The sequence below is a fragment of the Anolis carolinensis genome, chromosome 3 (genome assembly GCF_035594765.1).
Source record: "Anolis carolinensis isolate JA03-04 chromosome 3, rAnoCar3.1.pri, whole genome shotgun sequence".
Taxonomy (NCBI): domain Eukaryota; kingdom Metazoa; phylum Chordata; class Lepidosauria; order Squamata; family Dactyloidae; genus Anolis; species Anolis carolinensis.
The window spans coordinates 100,045,479-100,072,910 of NC_085843.1; the positions used below are offsets into that span (position 1 = coordinate 100,045,479).

At 38.7% G+C, this 27,432-nt stretch overlaps 1 protein-coding gene across 6 annotated transcripts in view; it reads right to left on the reverse strand.

Annotated features, from left to right (window-relative positions):
- glra2 (glycine receptor alpha 2) overlaps positions 1–27,432 on the reverse strand; it is a 186,373-nt gene that overhangs the window by 62,608 nt on the left and 96,333 nt on the right. For all 6 annotated transcript variants that reach the window (XM_003218889.4, XM_003218890.4, XM_062975254.1 and 3 more), the window contains one exon: positions 25,037–25,251. In XM_003218889.4, the coding sequence (XP_003218937.2) occupies positions 25,037–25,251 (215 nt within the window). The remainder of the gene's footprint in view (positions 1–25,036; positions 25,252–27,432) is intronic.

Consider the following 27,432-nt stretch of genomic DNA (forward strand, 5'->3'; position numbering starts at 1 on the left):
TTGAAATAGCTCGGTGATGGCCAACCTATGACACGCGTGTCAACACTGACACGCCTAGCCATTTTTGCTGACACACTGCCACATGCAGATTGACTGGATGACTATGTCTTTTGTGGCCAAATTTGGTGTGATTTGGTCCAGTGGTTTTGTTGTTTACTCCATGGGAATTATGCACATTACACACACACACATAATTCTATTATTATTGTAGTATATGATTATAGTATTACTATTATATTATTATTATATTATTCATTATGCATGACTACATTGAAACTAGAATAGAGAGAAATCAGCGTGGAAACTGCAAGAGATACCATAAATTGTTGTACATGGAAATAATGGTAGTAAATAGTTTTTAATTTATGAAATACAGTTATATATTACAATTATACATTTTTGTTATTTAAACTATACATATTGTGAAATTATGTTTCTCTCTCTCGAAGTGACACACCACCCAAGTCATGCTAGTTTTTTTGATGAATTTTGACACACCAAACACAAAAGGTTGCCCATCATTGAAATAGCTGATCAGGTGGCTTAAGGGACATACAAGTGGAAAGCTATTAGAGCTCTCTGAAACTATTTTAAAATTTATAATATTAAACAGAGCTTGAATTAACAACTTGGGGAAGAGAGAGATGCAGCAAAGTTTTTTTTTTAAAACATTTACTCCATTATGTGCCAGACCTCATATGCACATATGCAAATCTGCTTGTGTTTATCTTAAGATATTTGCGTGTGTGCATGTACAGTCCAGTGGATGTTCCCCCTCCATCTTGATCCGTTTCAAAAGAAGGCTGTGAAGGGGACCATATCCCAGGATATGATCTGTGTGAGGATCTGCTATCAGGTCCCAGGATTTTTTGTCTTCTATTTAAAACATGGATTTTGGCATTGTCTGGAAGCGCTCCAAGATACAAATTTGTTATCAAGGTAAACCACAAAAACTAAGAGAGGCAGCAGTAATTTGCTTTTTACTGAATCTACAAGGAGGGGTAGGATTCTGTTCCTCCTCTGCATTAAATGGGTACAAACTACATTTACACTTTGAACTCGGTCTGCAGCAGTTGAAGAAAGCTGAGGACAAAGGGAGAAAGTAAAAGAACAAGAAAGAAACCTCGATATTTTAAAAGCAGCTAAAATGAAGTGTCAGAGGATTAATTGGGACTGTCCTGATTATGATAGTTGGAGGCTATGCTATCCAAAAACTGGAGGAACACTTCTCTATGTCCAATGTCCAAAGAAGGACTTCTTTGTTATGATACCCTTGGAAACCTGGCTGGAACCAACATTGGTTTCCAGTGCCAAATTAAAACCTGTTTTTTTTATGAAAGCCTTTGGGCTTCAGTGATGTAATAGAAATCACACCATATTTTTAGCCTGTTTTAAATTTTGCAAATTGTTCAGTTGCTTAATATGTTGATAGAATGATATTGTTTGAAACTTTAAATTGTTTCAGCTGATTTTCTTGTAAACCACTAATTTCCACTCCACATATATTCAATTAACTGCAATAATAAGATATATTCAATTAATCCAGGCACACCAGGTCTGTGTTTGGTTATATAGGGAATTTTCAGTTATTAGCCTGTTACAGACTATAACAGATACCAGTTCCATTTATCATCCTTTTTATTGTTTTGAAAAGAGAAATTGGAGCAATTTATGAGGTTGCCTTCTGCTCCTTCCTGCCCCCTGTTCTGTATGAGCAGGAACTAAGTGTGTGAAATGCAGCCATGACAGCAGTTTAAAAGAGACTATTAGGTTTTCTTTACCTGACCTTAAATTTTCTGGTGAATGGTTCCTTTGCAGCTCACTTTTCATCATTGTCACTGTCATTAATGGGCTCGTCTTTATTCATGTGTAACTGCAAAATCTCCCATCTCCATTTCTCCCCTTAGGTAAATGTCACCATCCCAATGATTTGTGGTTAGTGATTGCTACCTACAATATCGCATTTGTCTTAACTTAGGAGTGCAATGTAATGTGAACATTTTGGGTCCCGTTAGGACAAGGAAAATTGCATTTAGCTCACTTGGCATCTGACACAACTTGGCACAGCAGCAAAATGTCTCATTTAACAGATCAAGAAGCATGCTGCTTCTCTCAACCACTCAGCAAGCTTTTTCTGATCAACAAATAAAATCAGAGAATCCTCTTGTACCTTGAAGACTAATAACATTTCTCATGTTTTTGTTTTTGTAGGCAATTGCTCTGCATGTATAAAAATGTCATGATTCTAATGGATCCACAGTTTCTATGGCAGATGCCATCCAGATCATTAATGTGATCCAGTTTTTTTTCATGTCAGGTGCAACTTGAGAAACTGCAGGTCACTTTTGGTGTGAGAGAACTGGCTGTCTGCAAGGACGTTGCCCAGGGGACGCCTGGATGTTTAGATGTTTTTACCATCCTTGTGGGAGGCTTCTCTTATGTCCCCACATGGAGCTGGAGCTGATAGAGGGAGGTCATCTGCACTTTCCCCAGATTGGATTCGAACCTGCTGGTGACATATGTTGGCATAAATGCCATTATATGAGTAATTCAACCTTCCACCAGGTTCCATAAGGATGGTATCCCTAATAGCTTGTCAGAGCAAAAGGGATAGCAACCCTAATTTAGTACCAGGACATAGTTGAATAAATAGGGTTTTAAACCAGCATTTTAAGAATGAAGCACCCAGAGTACTCTGCCTTCAACTGATAAATGAGATGGGTTTGCTTTCTACTGTTTGCTTCTTTTTTTTAAACCCTATGAATAAATCTGTGCATCTTTTTAAAAATTTATACAGATTGACATTGTTCCCCACAGAGATATAGCTAAGGGGGTAGAAAAAAAATGAGGGCACTGCCCCCCACTTAAGAATTTTGCTCCAGCAAATGAACTTTTCTTCCACTGCTCACATTTTACTGCCTCACCACACTAGAGCATGAATCCACTTTAAATCCGGTTTCTGCCTCCTGCAGAATTCTGGGGTTTGTAATCTGGTGAGGCCCAGGACCTGTCTGGCTGAGCTGTTTAAAGCCCCCTCCCTAAAGTGGATTTACAGCGGATCCAAGCTATAGTGTGATTAGTATAGCAAAGAATGAGAAAATGAAGATCATTCAGTATCAGCTGTATTTGAATTTGTTTGGTAACTTTGCTTGCTCTTTTCCTTTGGATGCTAAAACTGTAGTTCTCAAATAAATTTTTAATTTTCAAAAAAAAAGTAGTTGTGGTAGTCTGTTGTAGCATAAAAGGGGGGGGGGGAGGAGGAGGAAGGAAACAAATGCAACAACATTTTAAAGCCTGATTTATATTTTAGTATGAGCTTTTGTGGATACTAGTTCCCTTCGTTCAAGGACATACAGAGTGATAATAAAACTTCAGTTTCCTTTGAAAATTCATAAATTGTCAGAGTGGGACAGAATGTTGTAAGATCCAGAATGATGCAAATTGTGGCACTCACATTAAATCTTCAAAGGCTCTGTGAAGCGATACAAATCTTTTGGATCTTAACAGTGGTCAGTTAGCATTGATATGTTAAAGCAACAAATCTGCTTGATAAATAATTTCTGAGAAGATTCCTTTGTTATATGTGCAGTTGTAAGGATTCCTGTATTAATAATACAGGTGATGTGCCAAGAAACATTTTTCTCTGAAATACTCTCCAACTGTTTCCCCCCCCCCCCCCCCATCTTTCTAATGTTAGGTTTAGATCCATTTATCCTTTTGTGTTCTGTTTGTCCAATGTTTTCTTAATTGGCAGGGATCTCCTCCTTTCTTTTTGGTTTCTTAATGAGCTTCACAGCATGAAATATGTTCCAAACCAGAGGCAGGCTGCAGCTGTTGCTTTTGCCCGATCCGACTGAGAAAGGCTAGAATCCACTCACTTCTCTCCCCTCCCTCCTGTTGATCCAACTGAGCGCAAACTACTCTGCACTAGACTGAACTGAGTTTGTTAAAGTAAACCAAGGAAGAGGGGGAGGAAGAGAGGGAAAGCAGCTGAGAAAGTAGGACAGTAAGGGATTAACTGGGAGCAGCCTTGACAAACTGGAACAGTTAGAGGGGATGAAACAATATTCAGCAATTTTGGGGGAGCTTGCCAATATCATCTTGCATTTGAGCTCTGAAATGTCTCTGTTTTGCAGAAAGCAGCCATCTGAATGTTTTACCTAAGTACAAATCCAAATGCATTAACTTGCAAATAAGTGTGCATAGAATTGCAGCATCAGTGAAGTATGTTTAAGGAGACAGCCAACTACACTTATGTATGGTGTGAGTTCATATTTACATGGGTAGAGTTATATGTAAAGACATCTGGCAGAAGCATAACATAGAAACCTGCTGGAGGACCTAGAAAATGCCTAGAGATGATACTTCTTTGGGTAGGTTCTCCATCAAGATTCGATGGCATGCTTCATCCAGAAGCCCATTCATTCATTTCAGTTAAGAAAATGAAGGTTCCAGATTATATGTAAAATTGGTATATGTGATTCATCCTGGAATGAATCACTTGCATAATATGCAGACAGACTGTATTCAGCTTTATTTGAAACTTGCTTTGGTACCCGGTGATACCCAGGTGATTTGAAAAGGGCCTTGTTTGTTTTTGGATGTTATGCTATGTCTTAGAAAAAAAACTGTTTGCTTTTTTTTTTACAAAAATGCATAAGGATATGGGTGAACTACAATTCCCAAAATCTAGGGTCAACCCTCTCAAAACTCCCCAGTATTCACCGTTGGCCATGTTGGGTCTGTGTGGCAAATGTAGTCTAGAGTCGTCATCTGCAACTCCCAGATTCCCAGGGCAATCACCCCAAAACCCTACCAGTATGCAAATTTGACCATGTTGGGCCTGTGTGGCAAGTCTGGTCTAGGTCCATTGTTGGTGCTGTTCAGAGTGCTCTTAGACTGCAGGTGAACTATAAATCTTAGTATCTACAACTCCTAGAAATCATGGTGAATTCTCCCCAAACCTTATTCTCTAGTATGTCCAGTTGTTGATCAATTCCTTTGTTTGCTGTGTGCCATAGGAAATGGTAGGAAAGGGTTAAGGGAGAGGCAATGGGCAGGGTCATACAAATGGAAAGAGAAAGGAACACTGGGATGTAATCTGCAATGTCCTAGGAGGAACTGACTTAGTGGCCACTCAGCACTGGGAACTATCGCTTGTTTGTGGAGGCCGGAGGCTTTCTGTGTGAGCAGACACCCGTGCCACATACACACATACAGATTTTCAATTTTATTATGTGTATAGATGGGCACCTAAATATTTTTATCCCTCTAGTGGACAACTTCTTTAAGACCGGGAGACATATTGTGTACTGGAACCTTGGAGTTATCCCGTTACTCCCCCTGCACCCACTGATCCTGGAATGTTGTTCTTTTGCTCTCCAATGTCCCCACATTTTGATACTTTTGTGCCCCTGTTGCCTGCTTTATTTCTTTCAAGGCCTTTCCTTACCACAAACATGAAAATCACTACTGTTGGAAAAGGAGCGCGCGTTAATTTAAAACTAGCCACTTTGGTACAAAGTACAGTGAAATGGACAACTCTACTATCCAAATGATACATTTGGCTATTTGAGGGTGAATTTTGGGGGCATAACATAGATGTTACGGGGACTGAGGAGAACAGGAATTACACTAGGATATTAAAGAGACAGATTTGGCTTGCATGCTGCACCTTATTTACTGTCATACTACTGTAACACTTTCATACTAGTGAACCACTTTCTTGTGAATCCCTTGTGTCTTTGGTTCTAGTTGCCCAGGCAGAAGCCAAAACAACCGTGCATCTAATTTGGATTTAATTCAGTAAAAAAACATTGTTCTAGTTGCCTTTGGGGCGCTACTACCTCTTCTTCTTTTCTTCCTACTAGCATAACATTGTGTACAATTCTAAAAATATAAGCCTATCCTCAATTGCAGTTCAAATTGCAGTTAAAATGAGTATTAAAAAGCAAGTGAAGGTGTCTAATCTGATACATTTTAAACCATAAATACTGACAACAATTCACATGACAATTCCTATCATGAGACTTTAGTATTCAAAATTTGATAGACAACAATTGTTAAAAATAAAACCCAGCTACATGTCTTTAGCAATCTGGCAATACTATTTGGGTCTAAAAATACTATCCATAATATGCAGTATGCGTATAAGGTTCTTGTTTGTTCCAGCTCCCTCTGTGTCAGTCTGCCTCTGATTTCACACATTTTCTTTTTCTGAGAGAGTGAGTTGCCAAGAGACCAGAGAAAGTACTCCTTTCCTTGGGCTTTCCAGCTGTGACCAAGGGGGTGGGGAGTGGGAAGTGTCTGAAAAAACATCTTTTGTTAGTTCCCACTCTCAAGGGATGCAAAAGGCAGTCTTTCCATCTCTAAAAGCTGTGGACAGTTTTAATAAGTTTCAGAAAATTGGAAGGCCGTTCTCCTCTGTCCCAATGAGAGGCACTGATACATCAGAATAATATCAAATGACATGCTTCAGAATTGCCTTTCTGGGTGCTTTCATGCATGCAAGCACACCATTATCAGCCAAGGATTGTGGTAACCCACTTCTAGCTGGCAATAGTTGCTGTCCATATTTCATTCCAGTTTCTAAAGAAGGCCAGAATAACTTTAAATAGCATGTGTAAATTAAGCTTATGGCTGCTAGGCATAAAATTTAACTAGGAAATATTGGCCAGGATGCTATTATCATGGCTGTGCTCCATCTCCCAATCTGACCTCAGAACCCAGCTGGAAATCCAACCAGCTACACCAAGCAATGAGGTTCTGGGCACATATTCCAGTCCCTTCTTCCAGACAGCAGTGGTGCTCCAATCAGAAGTAAAGATCCTTTCTGGGTCTTGTCGGTACACCACTGCATGTTAGGAAGGGGCTTGGTATGTCTTGCTTCAGTGTCCTGTCACAGATTTCTGTCCATCAGAGAGGCTGGTTAGATTTTAAGGGGGTGGGGCACATTTACAATCATGACAATGGCACCATTCTCACAATTGCAAATAAACCTAGCTTTCAGCATTGTAAGAGACTAACAGGATGCCAATAATTCCCAAGATTGGCTTCTTTCAGCTCTTCTCAGCATCGTTTTCATGGTGGCTTGGAGTTTCATTTCTCAGGACCTCTGTAGCAGATCACCTTTCAAGCTGTCTGACAGACACACACATTCCTCCTAACCTCTAATTTCTCTAAAGATTTTCCCCTCCACTTTCAGTTCTTAATTTTGTTGTCTGCTAAAATTAGTAGTTTTGGGGATTTGTCCTCATTCACAGTTGTTGCCCTCTTATTGCCTGGTGACACTTTTTTGACCACACTCCAGTTTTGCTTGGCCAGACATGTCCCAGATATTATCTCTGAAATGCCAGATGTTATTCACTTCATGCTCACTTGTCAAAAGTTAACATCCTTTTTTTATTTATTCCAGCGTGGAATTTTTACATCTCTAGAGGATCTGTATTAATAAAAGCAATACAATGGTGTGTTGTTGGTGTTTCCCCCCCCCCCCCCACTCCATGCTCTTCCAAATGGGGGAATAAATCTAAGAAAAACAAACTTTCTTCACCAACTCATAAGTTCTTGGTGATTTATTGCTTTAGAAATTAAGATGGTATGACAATATTGATCTGGGGAGAAAAACAGGACAAAAATAATCAATGACTTAATGTTTATGACTGCACAATGGTGTATGGGACAGAATGTAGTAGTTCATCAGAAATTGCCTATTTCATTGCTTCAGTTAGATCCTAACTTTATTTCTGTAGAGGCACTTTAGTGTGTAATAACTTGGAGTATGGTTGCTTATATCAGGATTGGGAATATGTGGCTTTGTAGATGTTATTGAACTGAAAATTACCAGTACTTCTCACCATGGGCTATACTGTATGGGGTTATTGGGAATTCTAGTTCAAAACCATCTGGAGCGCCTCATATTTTCCACCCATGTCATACATGATAACCTACATATTGGTTGATACAAGACTAAATGTTTCACATTTATCCAGTATCGTTAGAAGCATTGTTAACTACCCATGTTGAAATCACTATCCCTTCATATATATGACTATCATAGAATCATAGAGTTTGAAGAGACCTTGTGGGCCATCCAGTCCAACACCCTGCCAAGAAGCAGGAAAATCACATTCAAAGTACCCCCAACAGATGGCCATCTAAACTCTGTTTAAAAGCCTCCAAAGAAGGAGCCCCCACCGCACTCCGGGGCAGAGAGTTCCAGTGCTTAACAGTGCTCACAGTGAGGAAGTTCTTATTTTATTTATTTATTTATTTATTTCTCACATTTATATCCCGCCCTTCTCACTTAAAGGGACTCAGGGCAGCTTACAACAATGGCAACAATTCGATGCCCATACAAATCAATATAAAACAGTGCATAAAACAGTTAAAACTATTAAAATACATTATAAATTACAAACATAAATTCTGAATTCTTCCTAATATTCAGGTGGAATCTCCTATCCTGAAGTTTGAAGCTATTGTTCCGTGTCCTAGTCTCCAGGGTAGCTGTAAACAAGCTTGCTCCCTCCTCCCTATGACTTCTCCTCACATATTTATACATGGCCACCATCATGTCTCCTCTCAGCCTTCTCTTCTGCAGGCTACATATGCCCAGCTCTTTAAGCCAGTCTTCATAGGGCTTAATCTCCAAACCCTTAATCATTTTAGTCATCCTTCTCTGGACACATTCCAGCTTGTCAACATCTCCCTTCAATTGTGGTGCCCAAAATTGGACACAATGTGATTCCAGGTGTGCTCTGACCAAGGCAGAACAGAGGGGTTGCATGACTTCCCTGAATTTAGACACTATACTCCTATTTATGCAGGCCAAAATCCCATTGGCTTTTTAAGCTGCCGCATCACATTGTTGGCTTGTGTTTAATTTGTTGTCCATGAGAACTCCAAGATCTTTCTCATATGTACTGCTGTCGAGCCAGGCGTTTCCCATTCTGTATCTATGCATTTCATTTTTCCAATTCAATTCCTTGCCAACCATTACTTTAAAAGTGACAAAATAAAATGTGCTAGTATTTTATGTTGAAGGAATTCTTGGCCCAGTTTCACAAAGGTGATGTCAGCTGGTTCCCAGAATATCCAGTGACAAAAGGCCGAAAAAGCTCTTATCAAAATTGCATATACTTTTGTCCTTGTTGTTTTATCAGAACTGACTCCATGTTGGTATCTTGATTCTTTGCCACCTAACTTTTTTGCAAGCACTGCAAATTAACTCGGCTTAAAAAAAATATAGTCACTGCACTGAGAAATGCCACAGTCTTCCATATTGTCCTGCATGCTGTCAGAGCTGTCCTTAAGTAATTTTCTGGAGCAGGCAAATGGAATTTTGGCGCCCCCCGGGAGGCGTGGCCTCGCGGGGCAGGAGGCATGGCCGCACAGGGCGGGAGGCGGGGCCACGTGGGGCGGGAGGCAGGGCCGCGCGGGGCGGGAAGGAAGACGTTCCTGGGCACTTTGCTGAGGAGAAATGCGCAGCCCGCTTCTCTCCTCAGCAAAGTGCCCATGAACGTTTGCCTTTTCCGAGGCGTGGCCAGGCCACGTGGGCTGGGAGGCGGGGCCAGGCCATACGGGCCACATGGCGTCAAGGCCCAGGCCACGGCTGCAAGGCCCAGGCCGTGGCGGGAAGGCCCAGGCCATGGCGGGAAGGCCCGTCCCAAAAGTGGAGGCGGGGGTAGCGCTACCCTCCCGGGGGCCTCAATGGCACCCCCAGGATGATGGCACCACAGGCAAATGCCTAGATTGCCTGGTGGTTGGACCGCCTCTGCATGCTGTTCAATTAGCCAATGAATGGGTTCAGGATGAGTTTTGAATGTAGTATTGTAGAAAAAATATTTACACCTGTGAAGAGATGCAAAATTTCAGTCCTGGAAACCACGTTGAAAGCATCTGGGTAATAATTAAAGGAATTAAGACTGTAAAAGATGTAGTTGTGTACAGTTGTGTACAGTCTAGTACAGATTCCCAAGCCAGATGGAAGAACTGGATGAAGCCTTCTTTGAACAGATTACCAAACATGCAGAAAAAAAAGATATAGTAGTAATGGGGAACTTGAAATGCTCTGATATTTGTTTGGAAAACATACTTTGCCAAGAGTACAGAGTCCAACAAATTCATCACTTGCCTTGTAGACAATTTTATTATTCAGAAGGTAGAAGAGGCAACAAGGGGATCACCTATTCTGGATCTGATCCTAACCAACACTGAGGATCTGGTCAATGGAGTGGAAGTGGTGGGATCCTTAGGTCGGAGTGACTATGTTCTCCAAGAGTTTGTGATACAAAGGAAGGGTGAAACTAAGAGAAGTCAAACATGCATTCTAGACTTTAGGAGAGCTGACTTCAGGAAATTTAAGCAAATATTTAGCATGATTCCATGGATAGGAATACTAAAAGAGAAGGGCGTTAGTGATGAATGGGTGTTTCTTAAACGTGAGATACTGAAGGCACAATTGCAAATAGTGCCAGCAGGGACAAAATAGGAGAAGTGTAAAACAATCAGAATGGATGTCCAAAGAACTTTTAACTGAGTTAAGATTTAAAAGAGACATGCCTAAGAAATGGAAATGAGGGGAAATCACCAAAGAGGAATTCAAACAAATAACCAACATACATAAGTTCGCATGTTCATAAGGCTAAAGCACAAAATGAACTCAGGCTTGCCAGAGTTCATTGGTTATGTCAGTTTAAAAAAAGGAAGAAAAAGGAAACTGTAGGACATCTGCATGGAGAAGGTGGTGAAATGCTAACGGGGAGAGGAAAAAGGCAGAGCTTCTCAACACCTTCTTTGCCTCCGTCTTCTCCGAAAAGGAGATTGGTGTTCAACCTGAGCAAAACAGAGTGGATGAGGTAATATGGGAAATGGAACCCAAAACAAGTAAAAAGCTAGACCAGGAAGACCTGGCAACTCTAAATGAATTCAAGTCTCCGGGGCCAGATGAATTACATCCAAGAGTATTGAAGGAACTAGCAGAAGCCATTTCAGAACCACTGGCAATAATATTTGAGAATTCTTAGAGAACAGGAGAAGTCCCAGCAGACTGGAGGAGGGCAAATGTTGTCTCTAACTTCAAGAAGGGAAAAATAGAGGACCCAAACAATTACTGTCCAGTCAGCCTGTCATCAATACCAGGAAAGATTCTGGAGAAGATCATTAAGGAGGCAATCTGCAATTACTTAGAAAGGAAGGCTGTGATTACTAAAAGTCAACATGGATTTCTCAAAAGCAAATCATGCCAGACTAATCTTATCTCTTTTTTGATAAAGTTACAAGCTTGGTAGATGCAGGAAATGCTGTGGATGTAACATATCTTGATTTCATCCAGAAGGCCTTTGACAGGGTCTCCCATTGCCTTCATGCAAGCAAACTAGTCAAATGTGGGCTAGGCAAAACTACTGTTAGGTGGATCTGTAATTGGTTGGGCAACCAAACCCAAAGGTTGCTCACCAATGTTTCCTCTTCATCTTGAAAAGAAATGACTAGTGGAGTGCCACAGGGTTCAGTCCTGGGCCCAGTACTGTTGAACATATTTATTAATGACTTAGATAAAGGTTTAGAGGGTGTGCTTATCAAATGTACAGATGACTCCAAATTAGGAGAGATAGCTATACTCCAGAGGACAAGATCAAAATTCAAAATGACCTTAACAGATTAGAGAGCTGGGTCAAAACTAACACAATGTATTTCAACAAGGAAAAATGTAAGATACTATACTTAGGCAGAAAAAATGAAATGCAAAGATACAAAATGGGTGATGCCTGGCTCGACAACAGTCCATGTGAGAAAGATCTTGGAGTCTTCAAGGACAACAAGTTTAACATGAGCTAACAATGTGATGCAGCAGCTTAAAAAGCCAATGGGATTTTTGGCTGCATTAAAAGGAGTATAGTGTCTAAATCAAGAGAAGTCATTGTGCCATTGTATTCTGTTTTGTTTAGACTTCACCTGGAATACTGTGTCCAATTCTGGGCACCGCAGTTCAAAAGAGAAATTGACAAGCTGGAAGGTGTCCAGAGAAGGGCAACTAAAATGATGAAAGGTCTGGAGACCATGCCCTATGATGAGCGTCTTAAAGAACTGGGTATGTTTAGCCTGCAGAAGAGAAGGTTGAGAGGAGACATGATAGCCATGTATAAATATGTGAAAGGGTGTCATAAGGAAGAGGGAGCCGGCTTGTTTTCTGCTGCCCTGGAAACCAGGAAACTAGGACTAGGATCAATGGGTTCAAATTACAGGAAAAGAGATTCCACCTGAACATGAGGAAGAATTTCCTGACCATAGGAGCTGTTCAGTAGTGGAACTCTCTGCCTCAGTGTGTGGCGGGAGCTTCTTCCTTGGAAACTTTTAAACAGAGGCTGGATGGCCATCTGTCAGGGATACTTTGTGTGTTTACTGCATGGCCAGGTGTTGGACTAGATGGCCCATGTGGTCTCTTCCAACTCTATAATTCTATGGTTCTAAAAATGAAACATGATGTCATGGATATTGTTTTTGTAGAAAGAATGGAACTTCTCTTTGTTCTACTTCCAGTTATGTAGACTATTTGATTTTCATATTGGACATCTAGTGATGCCCACGTGTACAGTCATTTTTAGGGTTGTTGGAAAAATGTCCTTGAAAAGAAAAAAAAACTGTCTGCTTCACAAAATGCCATCAGTCACTTCCTGTTTCATTTCTTGATTCAAGGTCAGATTTTCCTACAGTCTTTGATTTTGCTCCATTTTCTATTTTTGCACCATAGAGACACCATACAACACTGGTTTTAAAGCAATTATACTGGTTGACAATATAAGTTTGGTCTCAGTTGAAGGTGCTGCAACGTTTTAAGTCTTAAACAGATCAGAACCTCAATACTTGAAGGAGCACTTTTCCCAATGTACATATGCCTAAAAAATTAGATCTGTGAAGGGGTACTTCTCTGTGTCCAACCAGGAGGGCTAATACAATATAGAAGGCCTCTCTGTTGTGGCAGCCTGTTCGTGGAAGTCCCAACTTGCACCAATGGTGCTGTCACTGTGACACCAGGTCAAAACACAACTTTTTGTTAAAATGTTCAGAAACATACTGATTCCATTGCATGTATACATGTTCTGTGTCTGCATTATTTAATATTGTTTTAAATCCCCTTGTTTAAAGTGATAAAGGATTCAATATAACTAGTTTTTTAAAACTATTGTCACGCTGTTATATTGTTCCCATTGATTTTATTGTGTGTTGTCCTGATCACATCAGATTTAGGACAGGTCATAAGTATTCTAAGAAATAAATTAAAGTAATTTATTTAAATATAAATATTAAAGGAAAATTGAAATGCTAATCCTCCTCCTCATCAGCACCTCCACATGTTTTCCTGTCACAAATATAGGCAGATTCCTTCACAATATAATCCCTGCCCTCACTCCTAACAAAACAATTGTATCTATTGATAATCATTATTTCTGTGTGAGGGAGCATATGGAGCAATAAATATGAATGTATTTACCTGGTTAAGATAATTGACTGAATCAAATTATTATCTTTTAATGGCTCATTACACTTCCTTCTGTCATCTATGACTCAATGCACACACACCTCATTTCACGGACCTAGATTTCCATTTCTTTTGCAAAAGAAATGTTTGTTCTTGCAAATATTTAAACTCAGAATTCAATTCAATCTGTAATTTCCTTTATTTTATTATTTAATTGTGGTAAATTCAGATTGCTTGTTTAAATGTGGAAGCATAAACTGTGACATAAGACAGCAGGTCTTTCTGTCAATTACTTTTCTTCTTCATAGAATAAAATTGCTTCTATGAATTTAGTAGTTTGAAGTATTTTCAGACATAATATGCCAGAAAAGCTTCCTCTAGCTAAATTTAAGCTGGTCAGAATACTGTTGGCGGCATAGGAATAGCGTTCCCAGAGGCATATGCAGACCCAGAATTACACACACAGAGGCAAATGTAGGCATCTTGGGGTGGAAATGTGTGTTGGGGGTGGAGGCATACATTTCAAATTTATGATCAAAGCTGTTTGAAATTGGGGCTCCTATTTCTCAGACTTATGAAGTTGGATCTATGCTTTGCACTTGTGATGGGAAGGGATCAAGACCAAGATTAGAGATGACATATTCCAATTGCTCAAATCCAGGTGTGTATTTGTCAAATTATAAAACTTATTCTAATTATGCAACTCAGACACATTGATCATTTCATTGCTTCTTCTGTTATGTTTCAACCTGTTTATCATTTCTCATAGTAACAACTGATCTGAAAAAAGCCGTACAGAGTAAGGTTCAAAGTGCTGGATTTGCAAGAAGAAAACCCAAGTTCAAATGCTTGATCATAACTTTTACCATGGCAATCTTGATCCACGCCAGCCTCTAAGCAAACCTATCTTATGGGGTTATTGTGGGAATTAATTAGGAGAGATGAACCTCATAAAGCGGGCATGCACATTCTTTGTTCACTAGAAGAACACCTATAATCATATTAGCTTTTTTATGCAGAAGCACTCTTTCGCCATACCACTATAAATATTTTTAACCATCAGTGTTGGATTTTTTTTCAACTTATGTCAAAATTCTACAGATCATAAAAAAGTCAAGAAGTTCCTGACAATGTTTGACTTTTGATTCTTGGGAGAAATGCAGAAGAAAGTAAGGGCAAGAATCAGTAATCATGGTCTGTTTTTTTTCCAGAGATACAGAATACTAGTAAATATTTTATTATATGTAGAAATATTTTATTATATGTAGAAAGGTTTAACTTTCTTTGCCCTATTTGATGTTTCATTGCAATGTACATGTGAAGTAGCTCATCTATGTTTAAAGGTCTATTCTCCCATTGAATTATTGCTTGTTAATGGTAGTTAAGATAATGATAAATGTTTGTACTTTTTACATTTCCATTCCCTCTCCCTTCACTAACTACATCTTCCCACCCCAAACATGTGAGGCATCTCTGTATGCATCTAATTAAGTAGACTGCAGATAGGAGACATATATGCCAAATAAAACTTACTAGTGTTGGATAGATAAGATTAAATTACACATATTGTTGGGTTTGCTGCAAAGGTCTAACATAGCTGCTACCGTGAAAACTTTGATATTATTTTGTGTAAGAAAAAAAAGTAAAGCAAGTGTGAATCCATCATAATTGATGTGTTTCCCCTGCAATATCACTTTTCCACTTCTTGATAATTACTTACTCCTAGAGGGTTGTATGGCTGGTATTGCCAACACTACTGATGAAGCCTGATCGATGGAATCAAGACTTACCAAAGTCTATTGACATTAGTCACTCCCAAAGGTCCTCTCCAACTGATTACTAATCTGACTCCTTGGTGTACAGAAGACTTCAGGGAGTTGAACCAGAAACGATAACGACTGGGGTGCAGATGGCAGAAAACCTGATTTATATCTAACAAGACATGTTTTACAAGCTGCATCCTTCCTAGAATTGGGGAAACTACAATAAATATGTTAATGTACATGCTGGAAACCTCAAAACTGGACTACTGCAATGTGCATTGGGCTACCTCTGTACAAGTGTTGGGACTTCTATTCATGGAAAACATGGCAGCAGACTGGGTACTGGTGAATCTAGGAACAACTATATTACCCCTCTTTTAAAATCACCCCACTGGCTGCCAATTAGTTTCCAGGCAATTTAGAAAATGCGGGTTGTTACTTTTAAAACCCTGCATTTTTTGTGTCCAGGTTACATGCAGCATCTCCTTCTCCTGAATAATCCACACTATACAGTCAGGTTCTCTGGGGGACATTTGCTTCCATCAGACAGGATTAGGCTGACAAATGTCAGCCAGAGGATTTCCTTCAGCCATTCTCAAATTGTGGAATTACCTTCTAGAAGAAATTCAGCAGCTAGACATGCTGTCTGAGTTGAAAACAGAACTGAAGTAGGCCCATCCAGATGGTTTTTAAATTATGTATTAAAATTATGAATTTGTTTTAGAATGTATCTTGTTCAATTTTAATTGCTTGCTCCTCACCTTGATCCTTACATAGAGGATGAAGAAAAAAAATCTGAAACTGAATCCAAACAAAATGTAAGTGCTTAGTGTCAAGGCTCCTAATTGAGATGTGTCAACTAGTCCTGGATGGGATTGTTATTATTACTGCTGTTGTAGCTACTGTTTTGCTTCCCTTACAGTTCAGATTGTTTAAGTAAATATTATTTATAGTGAATAGTTATACATTCCTTACACACATTTATTTAGATGTCCGAGCTACTTAACCAAGTGTGGACTGTGTGAGTAAGCAGTTCAAATATCCATACTATCCTACCAAGAAAAAAAATGTCATTGCGAGTGAAGGTGGACAGCACTCTTAAAAATACTTTAAAATGGTTTTTCAATCAGATCTTTAGCCACTTCTTCTTTATTTCCAGACTTGCTAAAGGAGTGTCAAACTTAATTAATTCTAGAGTGTAGATATACTCTTGAAGAAAGATTTACTCAGAAGTAAATCCCATTGAAATAAAAACTTCATTTGGAGTACAAAACTAAAGCAATTCAGCTCTATAGGTAAAAGATGCTCTGTCAATAAAAGAAGAAGGTACAATGTCATTATCAATCTTACAAATGGGAACAAGAGACAAGTGCATCGGAATTGTCTATTCTCCACAGTGCTGCCTGGAGAAGAACATGTGTTTTGAACTTCATAAGGATCAACAATTGTGTTAGGCCTGTCAGCCCATAATTGAGAGGCAAACATATTGGAAGGAAGACAGTGTAATCAACCAAATCTTGAACAAACTTGACCAAATGAACCTGCAATATAGTTCATTACACATGCATGCATCAAACATGGGCTTTAGATTAGATAAGCACTCAGAGCAATTTTTATAAACTGTGAACTCCTTTAGTGAAAGCCTCATTAATGTATGGAAGCTGTGAAACTAATCAGCTGTTGGAAGCAGGCTCATTTGGGTTTTTTTTTAAAAAAAAAACATGAACTAATTTGCTCAACTGCAGATACTATTCAGAAAGCCCTTCCCCCTCTCCCCAGCTTTTCCACGCATGGTATACATTTGATTTTGCCAAAATGATAAGAGTATCTGTCCTTGCTTGGGTCATCCTAGGAAAACATGCATATGCTTCTCCCCAAAGATATATCACCAATTCATGCTAAATAAACTACAAACGGCGGTACAACTTTAATATATTGTCTTTCATTCAAAGGAAGGAGAGGGAAAACAAGTGTCTGGCACAAAATGGGAACTAGCTATTGTTCTAGAATGATATGCAGCCATTCTTTGATAAAAGCAGAAAAAGCTGTATGTCTTGTTTTCATGTTTAATTATCCCAGGAAAAATGTATTGACTTGTTCACTGAATTTTTATCTTGTTCTTCAGGCCATTATTCTCTCCCGAAGTATTACAAGGAAGGGAGGGAGGGAGGGAGGGAAGGAGGGAGAGAAGGGATGGGAGGAAGAGTCTTCCATATTGAGAACAAGATACAAAATAAGGAGAATTGGGATGGGGGGAGATGAGGAGGAAGGAGCCTATTTAAAATAAGAAATATACTATAAGCTGACATTAAACTTCAGGAAGATCTTCCACTGACAGTGGTCTTGCTTAGTCATTAGTTAGTGGCTCCCATGGCCAATGGGTGAAGCCAAAATGCTTTTTTTCCACTAAAAGGGTAGCACTCTATAAACTATGTATGCAATGCATCCAAGTAAGAAGTTTAGTATTTTCTTATATAACAGAATACACTTATTTCTTCTATGACATTCATTCTATGTATGTGAAACTGAGAATCCAAAAAATGGAGGTTCAGGAAAATGTCCTCAGTATTTACCCCGCTCTGCTTCAGAAGCAGGAAAATGCACTGTGCCAGCAGCACTGCCAATTTCTCCCTTTTCCCCACTTCCACATAATCAGCTCAAGATGCCAGAATTTCCTCTTCTGCCTATCCCCTGACTCAGAACTGAGAATGGAATGCAGATTCATTCAAAAAGCATATAAAACAAAATTAACACAATTAATTATCCCCAAAGGAAATCCCAATCCCATCTTCTCAGGTCTGCTGCTATCTACTGTTTATCAAGGAACTCATCCCTTCCTTGCCCTGACTGCAGTCAGTGACCATTGTTCCCTTTGAGTGGTCACTGCCCTGTCCAAGAATCCCTTCTTCATGCTGGAGGAAAGGGGCCAGCATGGATACAGATGACAGATTCAAGATTCTTCTTATGGAAGGCTCCCCCCACCACCACCACCACCACACTGTACACCAATCAAAAACATGAAAACAGTAAATGTACTTTGAACCAGTGAAACTTCAGATTGTAATTTCTACCAATCAAAGGAATGTCTGTTATTTAAAAATGTCTATAAAATGTCCATTTCTGTGAGATGTGAAATCTGAGAAATTCCCCTTCCTTGGCCATGAAGCAATAAACCTCTGATTCTGACCGCGATATTTTGAGACAGACCGCGATATTTTGAGACAACAAAACTTTTGCCTTCAATGAGACCTGTATTTGATTCAGTCCCTGGTGTTTAATAAGAACATATCAAGGGACTTAACAAAGATCTACTAAAGGTATTTTCTTTTGGCCTAAGTATAACTTACATATCCCCAAGCTATGACCTAAAAGTTTAAGAAGAAGTGCAGTCTGATGGTTAATTACTCAATTTGTATGATGCAAATACTAGCTGACAGCCATTTGAAAGGGCCAAAAAGGAATTCTAAGTAAATTTGCAGTGGGATTTGTACTTCCTCTGCCACAATGCATTTGGTTTTAGTGCAAAATATGTTGTTATTATTGTGCAGAATGCAATCAGAATACCACTAAACATGTTTTCATTTTGGAACACCGTTGTAAAAGAAAGCCATTTTAGCCCATTCTCTTATTCAAAAGTACCCTTAATCCAAAACACTTCAGGTAACAATGGCTACTAAAGGAAGCTTTGTAAAGCACAAATATGACAAGATTTTTCTTTGTACTATGCAGGAATAGATGCAGAAAATTGCCCTCTTAGAATGGCAGTTTTGCTATGATTAAACAGATCCAAATGGCTTCATTCATCAAAATGATACAAACAGAGAAAATGGAACAATAATGAGAGTTCATAGTAGCAGTTCTAAAGAATGAGAAATAAATATAACAGTGTGCAGTCATTGGTTGACTGCGCACAGCAGCCCCAATAAGCGGGTGCAATTGCACTGAAAATGCTGACCTTTCAAAACAGCTATTAGAAAATCCATAAATCTGTACAACAATAAATACTGCTTAACTTTTTTCAGAATTCAAATATTTTATGAGTCCAAAAAGCCTGTTTGAAATGGAATAACTTATAGAAATTCTTTGGAATTGCATTATGGTGTGCATTAAAGAACACATTCCCACTTAGGTTCTGCTGTGATGTCTATCTGGTGATTCAAATCGCAGTTTTTGAGAGTTAAATAAGAAATGAACCAAATTGGTCATTTCAATACACAACTTTTCAATGGCTCCGTGAACATAAACCCAGATAACCCATCCTTTTAACTACAGAGGTGAAATAAAGCGAGGTTAGCTGCAAAGAAGAAAATGGTCTTACTCAGGCTTTCATAACCAAAAGATATAAACATATGCTAAATGTTTTGACAAGTCCATAGAAAGTCCATCTCAGATTGAATAAATATGTTGGGAAGCTATGGTATTTCTAGCTGTAGTCCTTGGAGTTGGGTAATTCCAGAAATTGTCATCCAAGATATATTTTCCAAACTCTGATTCTTAGCTTTGAAAGTAATAGAAGTGAAAGTAATAGCTTTGAAAGTGAAGCATCAGTGAGGGTAGAAACTGATTTTTCAAAAAAAGTTATTATAGGTTGTGTATCCCTTATCCAAAATGCTCAAAGACAAAAAATGTTTTAGATTTTGAATTGGGGGGGGGGGTGGATTTTGAAATGTCTGTATTTGCATATATCTATATGATGAGGTAACTAGAAGATGGACACAAGTTGAAACATGACATTCGTGTTTCATACACAATTTATAAACAATTTAGGGCTGTGAACAGATCCATTTTTCAAAACAGGTTCTGGCTGATTAGGATCTTTTAGCCAGCCATAATGCCATGGGTGCTGCCACCATTTTTTTTTTGGCCCCAACAAACCATGCAACTGCTGACCACAGCTACTTTCAGTTTCTACAAGTGGAGTGTGAAGAGGAAACCCAAGCCTGTGCTAGGGTTTCCCTGTGTTCTCTGTTCTGTTGAGCCAATCTGAACAGAAGAAAGTCATGACGTGTCTTTTAGGCAAGCTGGGCCTCCAATTGTCTGTTGTGAGCAGGCGTCTGAGAGAGACAGATCATGCTCCAGTCTGCTGGCGATCATAATTCTCAGTGCCGCTTGCAGCTCTATATCACTTGACTTGCTTTTTGACTCAAATAGCAATAAATGTTTACTTTCTATACACTTAAGAAACTGCCACTGATGGTGCCCTTCACACAATGCAAGCTTCAAATGTGGGGTGGAGGTATCTTGCCATTTCTAAAGCCATCATAAAATGAGGAACTAATTTATATATTTTTAAAAGAATGGCTAATGCTCCTTCAGGTGGTGTGGCTCCAACTGAAATAAGTGTTTTAAAAGAGTACCTTAATTCAGCTTCACTGAAGGGGTGCTGAGGGCCAACAATCCTAGAAAGGGTGGTTTCTTACATCTGGTGCCTTAACCCTGGTCATATTGAAGGATATAAGAAAAAAACGATCCCAGAAAGGGTGGTTTCTTAAGTCTGATGTCTTAACCCAGGTCTTATTGAAGGATATAAGGAGAAACAATCCCAGAAAGGGTGGGTTTTTTTTAAGGCTGATGCCCTAAAAACAACAGAAAGGGGAACCTGGGAAGTTCCCCTTTTTCTGCCAAAATGTAACTTTCAGATGCCAGATCGAAAAAAATGGAATTTTGCCCACCTGAATTTGGGAGGCTCCCGAAAAACAGATCAGGAGGTCACTGAAATCAGGCCACTGAAAATGTTACGAGGTTTGGCCGAGTTGCACACTTCTAATACACATACCCTGAAGGTAATTTTATACATAATATTTTAATAGTTTTGTGCATGAAAAAAGTTTGAAAGATCACAAAGCAAAGTTGTCACTATCTCAACCATGCATGAGGACAGTTTTAATCTAGGGCTATTTTATATTTTGGAATTCTGGATAAAAGATATTCAGCCTATAATTACACAATTGTTATTAAATGTTTGTAGGGATTTTTTTTTACAGTATATTAAGTGGCATGTGAGTAATTTTTTAAAAGTCATTATTGAATGTTTTTCAACACTGTCACAAATGAGCTGAACACAAAAATAAAGAGCTGGTTGCATGTATCATCAAGAATATTTAGTGGCATTTAGCAAATTAAAATATTCTCAGGCTAAATACGAACCGGTGCCTATAATTATGCAGCACACCTGTTGATGTCAAGGCAAGTTAGCATTTCCATGGAAACTAGACACAAAATCTTGGCATCTCTTGCCTTCTCTCTCCCCCCTGTCTTTCTCTGTCACATACATACACACATATATGGTATACACAAAAATGTATATATTACACTTCCTCATATGTGTACATTTATATATAGAAAGATTATCAGTCTAATAGCTTAGTCCAATGTTACATAAATGAAAGCAGTTATATGTAAAATATTACATGGGTAATATAGTCCCACTGTGCTACTTATCTGTGACTTGAGTTTGTATTTGGTAAGTGCAACCTAATGAGTGCATCAGTGCAATTAGGCAGTGTGATCACTCTCATGTGCATACATATCCATCCTTAAACATCCTTACAATGAAAACTGTGATGTACACATTTACCAAATAAAATTATGAGCATAGTTTTAAACAGCCACTCCACACAATCTCATCCACAAATGTACTTATATAGACATAAAGAGAAATACACACACTCAAACCTGAAGCTTCCCCCCATGGATTCCACTAGCAACACGGGAAGCGTCCTGTGTTGCAGTGGTGGCAGCATGTGCCAGTTCCATCCTACTTCACCCATGGAGCCCTGCTGGCATTGTTTGATGGGAGCCAGCAGGGTCCGTGGGTGAAGTAAGGCTGCTCCGGTGTATGCTGCAAGAAATCTACTCTTTGTGATTAGGTCCTTAAGTTGTGTTTAAACCTAATTCAGTATAAAACAAAACTCTGAAACAAATCATGAACTTTCTTTCTTATAGAAAATATCACACATTTAGATCATTTTAACAATCTGTTTAGCTGAGTGCTTTGAATGTTTCTATGAGGTTTGAATTCCAGTTTTACCATAGAAACCCACTTAGCAAACTTGAGCATGTCACACTCTCAGCATCAAAGGAAGACAAGGGCAAGAAAACCTTGTGAAAGTTTTATCGGATCACAATAAATTTGAAGTAACTTGAAGGCACACAACAACAAACAACCATATTGAAGGCAGACAGACTTCTTGTTCTGGGATGATCTGATTGTCTCTTAAAAATATACATCTGGGATAATTCTAAGGATAACCACAGAAAGTTTCTAATTATATTCAGAATTATTATTGTTTTTATATATTAATATGATGCTTTTCCTCTATTAAAAAAGACTCAAAGAGGTGAACAGTGTTAAAAGCAATACAATGTGCCATTTAACACCTGAACCATACAAGCACTAAAATAGAATTAAATCTAAGACTATTAAAGAAAAATCATTAAAGCCATTAAAACCATTAAAAACCATAACAATACTATTCCTTCAGAGAAACAATCTTACTGTTATCTAAATACTAGTTAACCATATTAATATCAATGATCAGCTGCACACTTCATGGGCCCCTCTTCGGTTTCAACCAGGCAACATACCCAATAATATCACAGTTCTCCAAAATGAAGTGCAGTATCTACTATTCCTCCTCAGAAGATATTAGACAAAGAAACAAAAAATGGAAGTATTCATTATGAACTGCAAAAGAAGCACAAATATTCAACCACAAAATGCCATCTCTGATTAATACCTTTCCGACATGTCCATTTAGAGCAAAGTTCAAATACATTTTCTGTCATTACTTTTCCAAGTCAGGTGTAGTGACAATGTAGATGCTTTGCAGGTAGCAGGTTCCCCAGTTCAATCCTGGTACCATTCATTTAAAAGATTACATGGTATGTGATGAAAAAGGGCCACTGGAGAAACACTGCCATTCACAATAGAAACATTTTTAAAAGTGACATATAGAAATTTACAAAGGAAAGATAAGTATCATAGTAGACATTCTTGATGGATTGCCTGGACTAGCATAAAGAAGCTAGTTATGTTTCAAGCAGCTTTCTGGAAAAAAGCCTTATATATTTGAAATGAAAACAACTACATAGAAGCCTTTAATTCCCCACAAAATATTTCCTACTGCAGATTGCAAGAAAAACCATATCTTTTGCAAAACAAGCTAGGAAGTTGAACCAACTGAGATGAGTCACAAGGTATTTCAGTGCTACTGCATTTTACCACCAGAAAAATAACACCAACACAGCCTGTCCAAATGTCAGATTTTCACCAAAATACTTTCATTAAACAGAACCCATCATATAAAATATTGTTGTTATCACACTGATATGAGCATAGGAAATTCTCTAATCTCATACCTCAGACCATAGGCTGACAACATTGCCATCGGAGATCATGATTTTGAAAGACAATCAAATCCTGTGCAGAGATTCAGTGTGTGTATCCCCATGTGTTTCTCTGAAGGTGTGGTTGAGTCTACATGCATGAGCACAAGATCTGAAACCATTGTACCCTGAACACATCATGATAAGAAATGAAAATAATGCTTGGGAAGATAGAAGGCAGTAGAAAAAGAGGAAGACTGAATTTTAGATGGATGGATCCAGTCAAGGAAGCTCTGGCCTAAAGCTGATGATAGAGAGACTTGGAGGTCTCTCATTCATAGGATTGTCAAAAGTCAATGTTGACTTGGCAGAAGAACATTCTTTTCTGGAAGTGATTTATAAGGTTTATCAGGTTTTCAAAAGGGTTAATGACATTGCCCCTTCAGAAATCAGTGCATTAAGATATACATTGTCATATAATAAAGCCTAAGGAAAATTTCAGTAACCAGTAGAGGTGTGTATTTTTCTAGTTAGTCCTCATAAGTCATATTAAATTTGTTAAATTCATACTTATGAGGCGATATCCAACATGTGGGCATGGCCTGCACCAAAAACTTAAGAATACTTTTTCATTTGCATTTGCCAATCATACTTCCTATGAGTGAGTTCTACAACCTGAGAGCAGCCACTGAAAAGTCTGTCTCCCAATTCTTTACCAAATGTGCCTGAACCCTATCTCCAAATAAGCTCAGCACCTTGAACAGCACTTGTATTGTTACTTCAATCTGTTACAATGCATTCTAATCTTTCTCTCTGTGTCATTATGTGTTAGAACTCCTGCCCTCTTAACTCAAATCAAACAAAATTGAAAAGATTGAGCCATCAATAAAAATACTATAGCGTTGTTCCATGATCACAAGTACATATACTAGCAGAACCACTTATACCGAACCAATACAAGCAACGCTAAATCAAATAAGGTTTCCGTAAGTTGTGCAATGGCTTGTGGAACAGCTTTGCAACTGGAATCCAAATACTGTATTCCCCCATAGCTGCAGGACTGGTATCTGCAGTTTCATTTATCCACCTTCAAGACAACATCTCCTCTCTACACATTTTCTAGGTCCTCCGGCACAACTCTATGGCATTCTTGGATTGTGGTTCACTACCATCCACAGTTGTGCATATACATATGAAGTATGGGAACATCTCCTCTGCAGATACAGGGGTTGTACTGTACTGGATCTGACACTTGAGCAAATAACATGGTGTGTTCACAAGCTTTGTGCTACTAGAATGACACCATTAGATACAAATCATCAATCTCACCATCACAAAGCATGAACATAATTTGGTTAATTAGCAATTAAAATGCATGGCACCATGAAAACAAATATTACAAAAAAGACAAATTGGTGTTCACTGCTTTCCATTACTGAGTCATGGAGAAAGGAGAAAGCCTTACTTTTGGAAGAGAAGCTCTGGAGCCTGAACTCTGAGTGGTCATTGTCAAGACTGTAGTGATGCCCAAGGCAACTCTGGCTGGAGCAGCATCCATGTTGATCCAGAAAGAAACCCAGGACAAAATGACGATCAGCAGGCTAGGAATGTACATCTGGATTAAATAATATCCCATCTGACGCTCCAAATGAAACTTTACTTCAATGCATGTAAATTTTCCTAGAACATGAAATTGCTTTTATAAATCACTTTTTGTACATTTTAATCTTATTTTATTACGAGCATAAATGAACTGCCCTAGGCACATGGATTTTGAAATGTCTGATATTATTCATTCATTTTAGGCATGTTCCTTTGCCAAGCCCTTAAATATATACTGCACGGATTCTTATATTGGCTTACATCTGCCCTGATGTCCACTGTATTGTATTGTCACTTGAGACTTTTATATCACTTGACACATAACTGACTATAACAACATATTTCCATTTGTCTTCCTGGGCAGGGATTAATACTACAAGCAGTCTCAGGAGGACTTACATTTCTTTTGCAGCAGTTTATTTTTTTCTTTGAAAAATTATTTTTAAAATGATAAACACATTTCTATTCTTGAAAATTCAACTTCAAATACTTGATGAAGGAGATCAGGGCATTTGGCATCATATTTTCAGTGTTATGATTTCAGTATCAAAAAACAAGCTGCTTAAAGAAGGGGGACTGGATGGGGTAAGTGTCCTTGGCCATCATTGCTAATATTGTTGCCAAATTTTCTTATTTATTGTCCAACTCTGGATAAGAATCCCTAATGCTTGGCTTTATTTCAGATTGAACAGCATTTCCACTAAAAGATATTGGGTTTTTTGCTCAGAATTTAGACCAAATTATCTCTCCTGTCTTGATGGCCTGAGAGCAACAATGGCACTGTCCAGGGTAGTGGAGTCACTAGATCTATAGTTCCCATACTTTTGTCCTCTAGGTGTTTGGATTTCAGCTCTCAGAAGCTAGCTTGGCCAACAGGAATCTTGGAAGCTGACGTTAAAAACATCTGGAGGAACAAAGTTTGGGAACCATTCCTTTGCCTACTAGACTATGCATCGGACTGCTAAGGTTCTTAATAGAGATGGCAGTGCCTTGAAAACTATATTTTCCAGGTCCATGTATTTTCAAGATTCTTGATGTGTGCACTGGGCAGAGAAGCACAAAGGGAAAGACATATCTCAGAGAGTTTTTAGTGAGACCATTCTGTTCCAATCAATTTTACTACTGAAATTGGTCATTGAAGCATTGTTTTTGACTACTGCAAGGGTATGCAAGTGCTAGTGGACTGAATCAGCCCTACATAAGGCCCTTGAAGAGCACATATGTTCTTTGTGTTTCTGTGGTGAGATGAAATGCTATCCACTTGAAAGAAGCATACAGGGCATTAAGATAGCCATCTTTCAGGGATGCTTTGATTGTGTATTCCTGAATGACAGAAGGTTGGTCTAGATGGCCCTTGTGATACTTAACAAAACACTAAGATTCTATTGTTCTGATTCTAGGATTCTCCTTAGTACAAGTTCAGGCCTCTTCAGTACTGAATACTGAATCATAAAGACTATTAGTATAATCCTTTGTGTAAATAGGCAGCAGCACTCAAGTGTAAACATTTTTGGCACCATCCTGGCTATATCATTATTTAGCCTTATCTCACCAAGAGGCTATGTCAGGAGTCATGACATGGAGTAACATCAAAATACATACTGGAATGGGGCAAATTCTTTGTACTTGACCCCACAGCAGAAGAGGGGTACATATACATGTGAACAAAAGGGCTTCTGGGATGTTCTCCTTATATCTGTGGAACCTGACTATAAAACAGATTGTGAAAATGGGCTTTCATGTATTTTAAACATCTGCTATATTCACAAAACACTAGGAAATCTAATTTTGCATACATCCTTTTGTCTCATCATCGTCATCACCAAATTGGTTTTAGTCATCATCATACTGGTGCGAAATCACTGGTTCGAAATCAGAATATATTTTCCTCAAAGTTTTCAAAATTTATTAAGGGTACGATTGGTCATTCTGGTTAGCTATGTGGGTACTGGCTCTTTTTTAGGCCTCTAGATCAAGCATGAGCAAACTTCGGCCCTCCAGGTGTTTTGGACTTCAAGTCCCACTGGTTGTAAGGAATTGTGTGAGTTGAAGTCCAAAATATTTGGAAGGCTGAAGTTTGCCCATGCCTGCTCTAGAGGTTTTTTCTTTCTTTCCTAAAACGGAAGATTATTTTAATGAAAGCACTGGGGAGAACTAAATAAATTTCAGCCCCAACAAATGTTGAGAGAATGGGTAAGAGGCATGGGCACAGAGGCATTGAGACCACATGTAACCTCTAGACCACCTCTGCAAAAACTG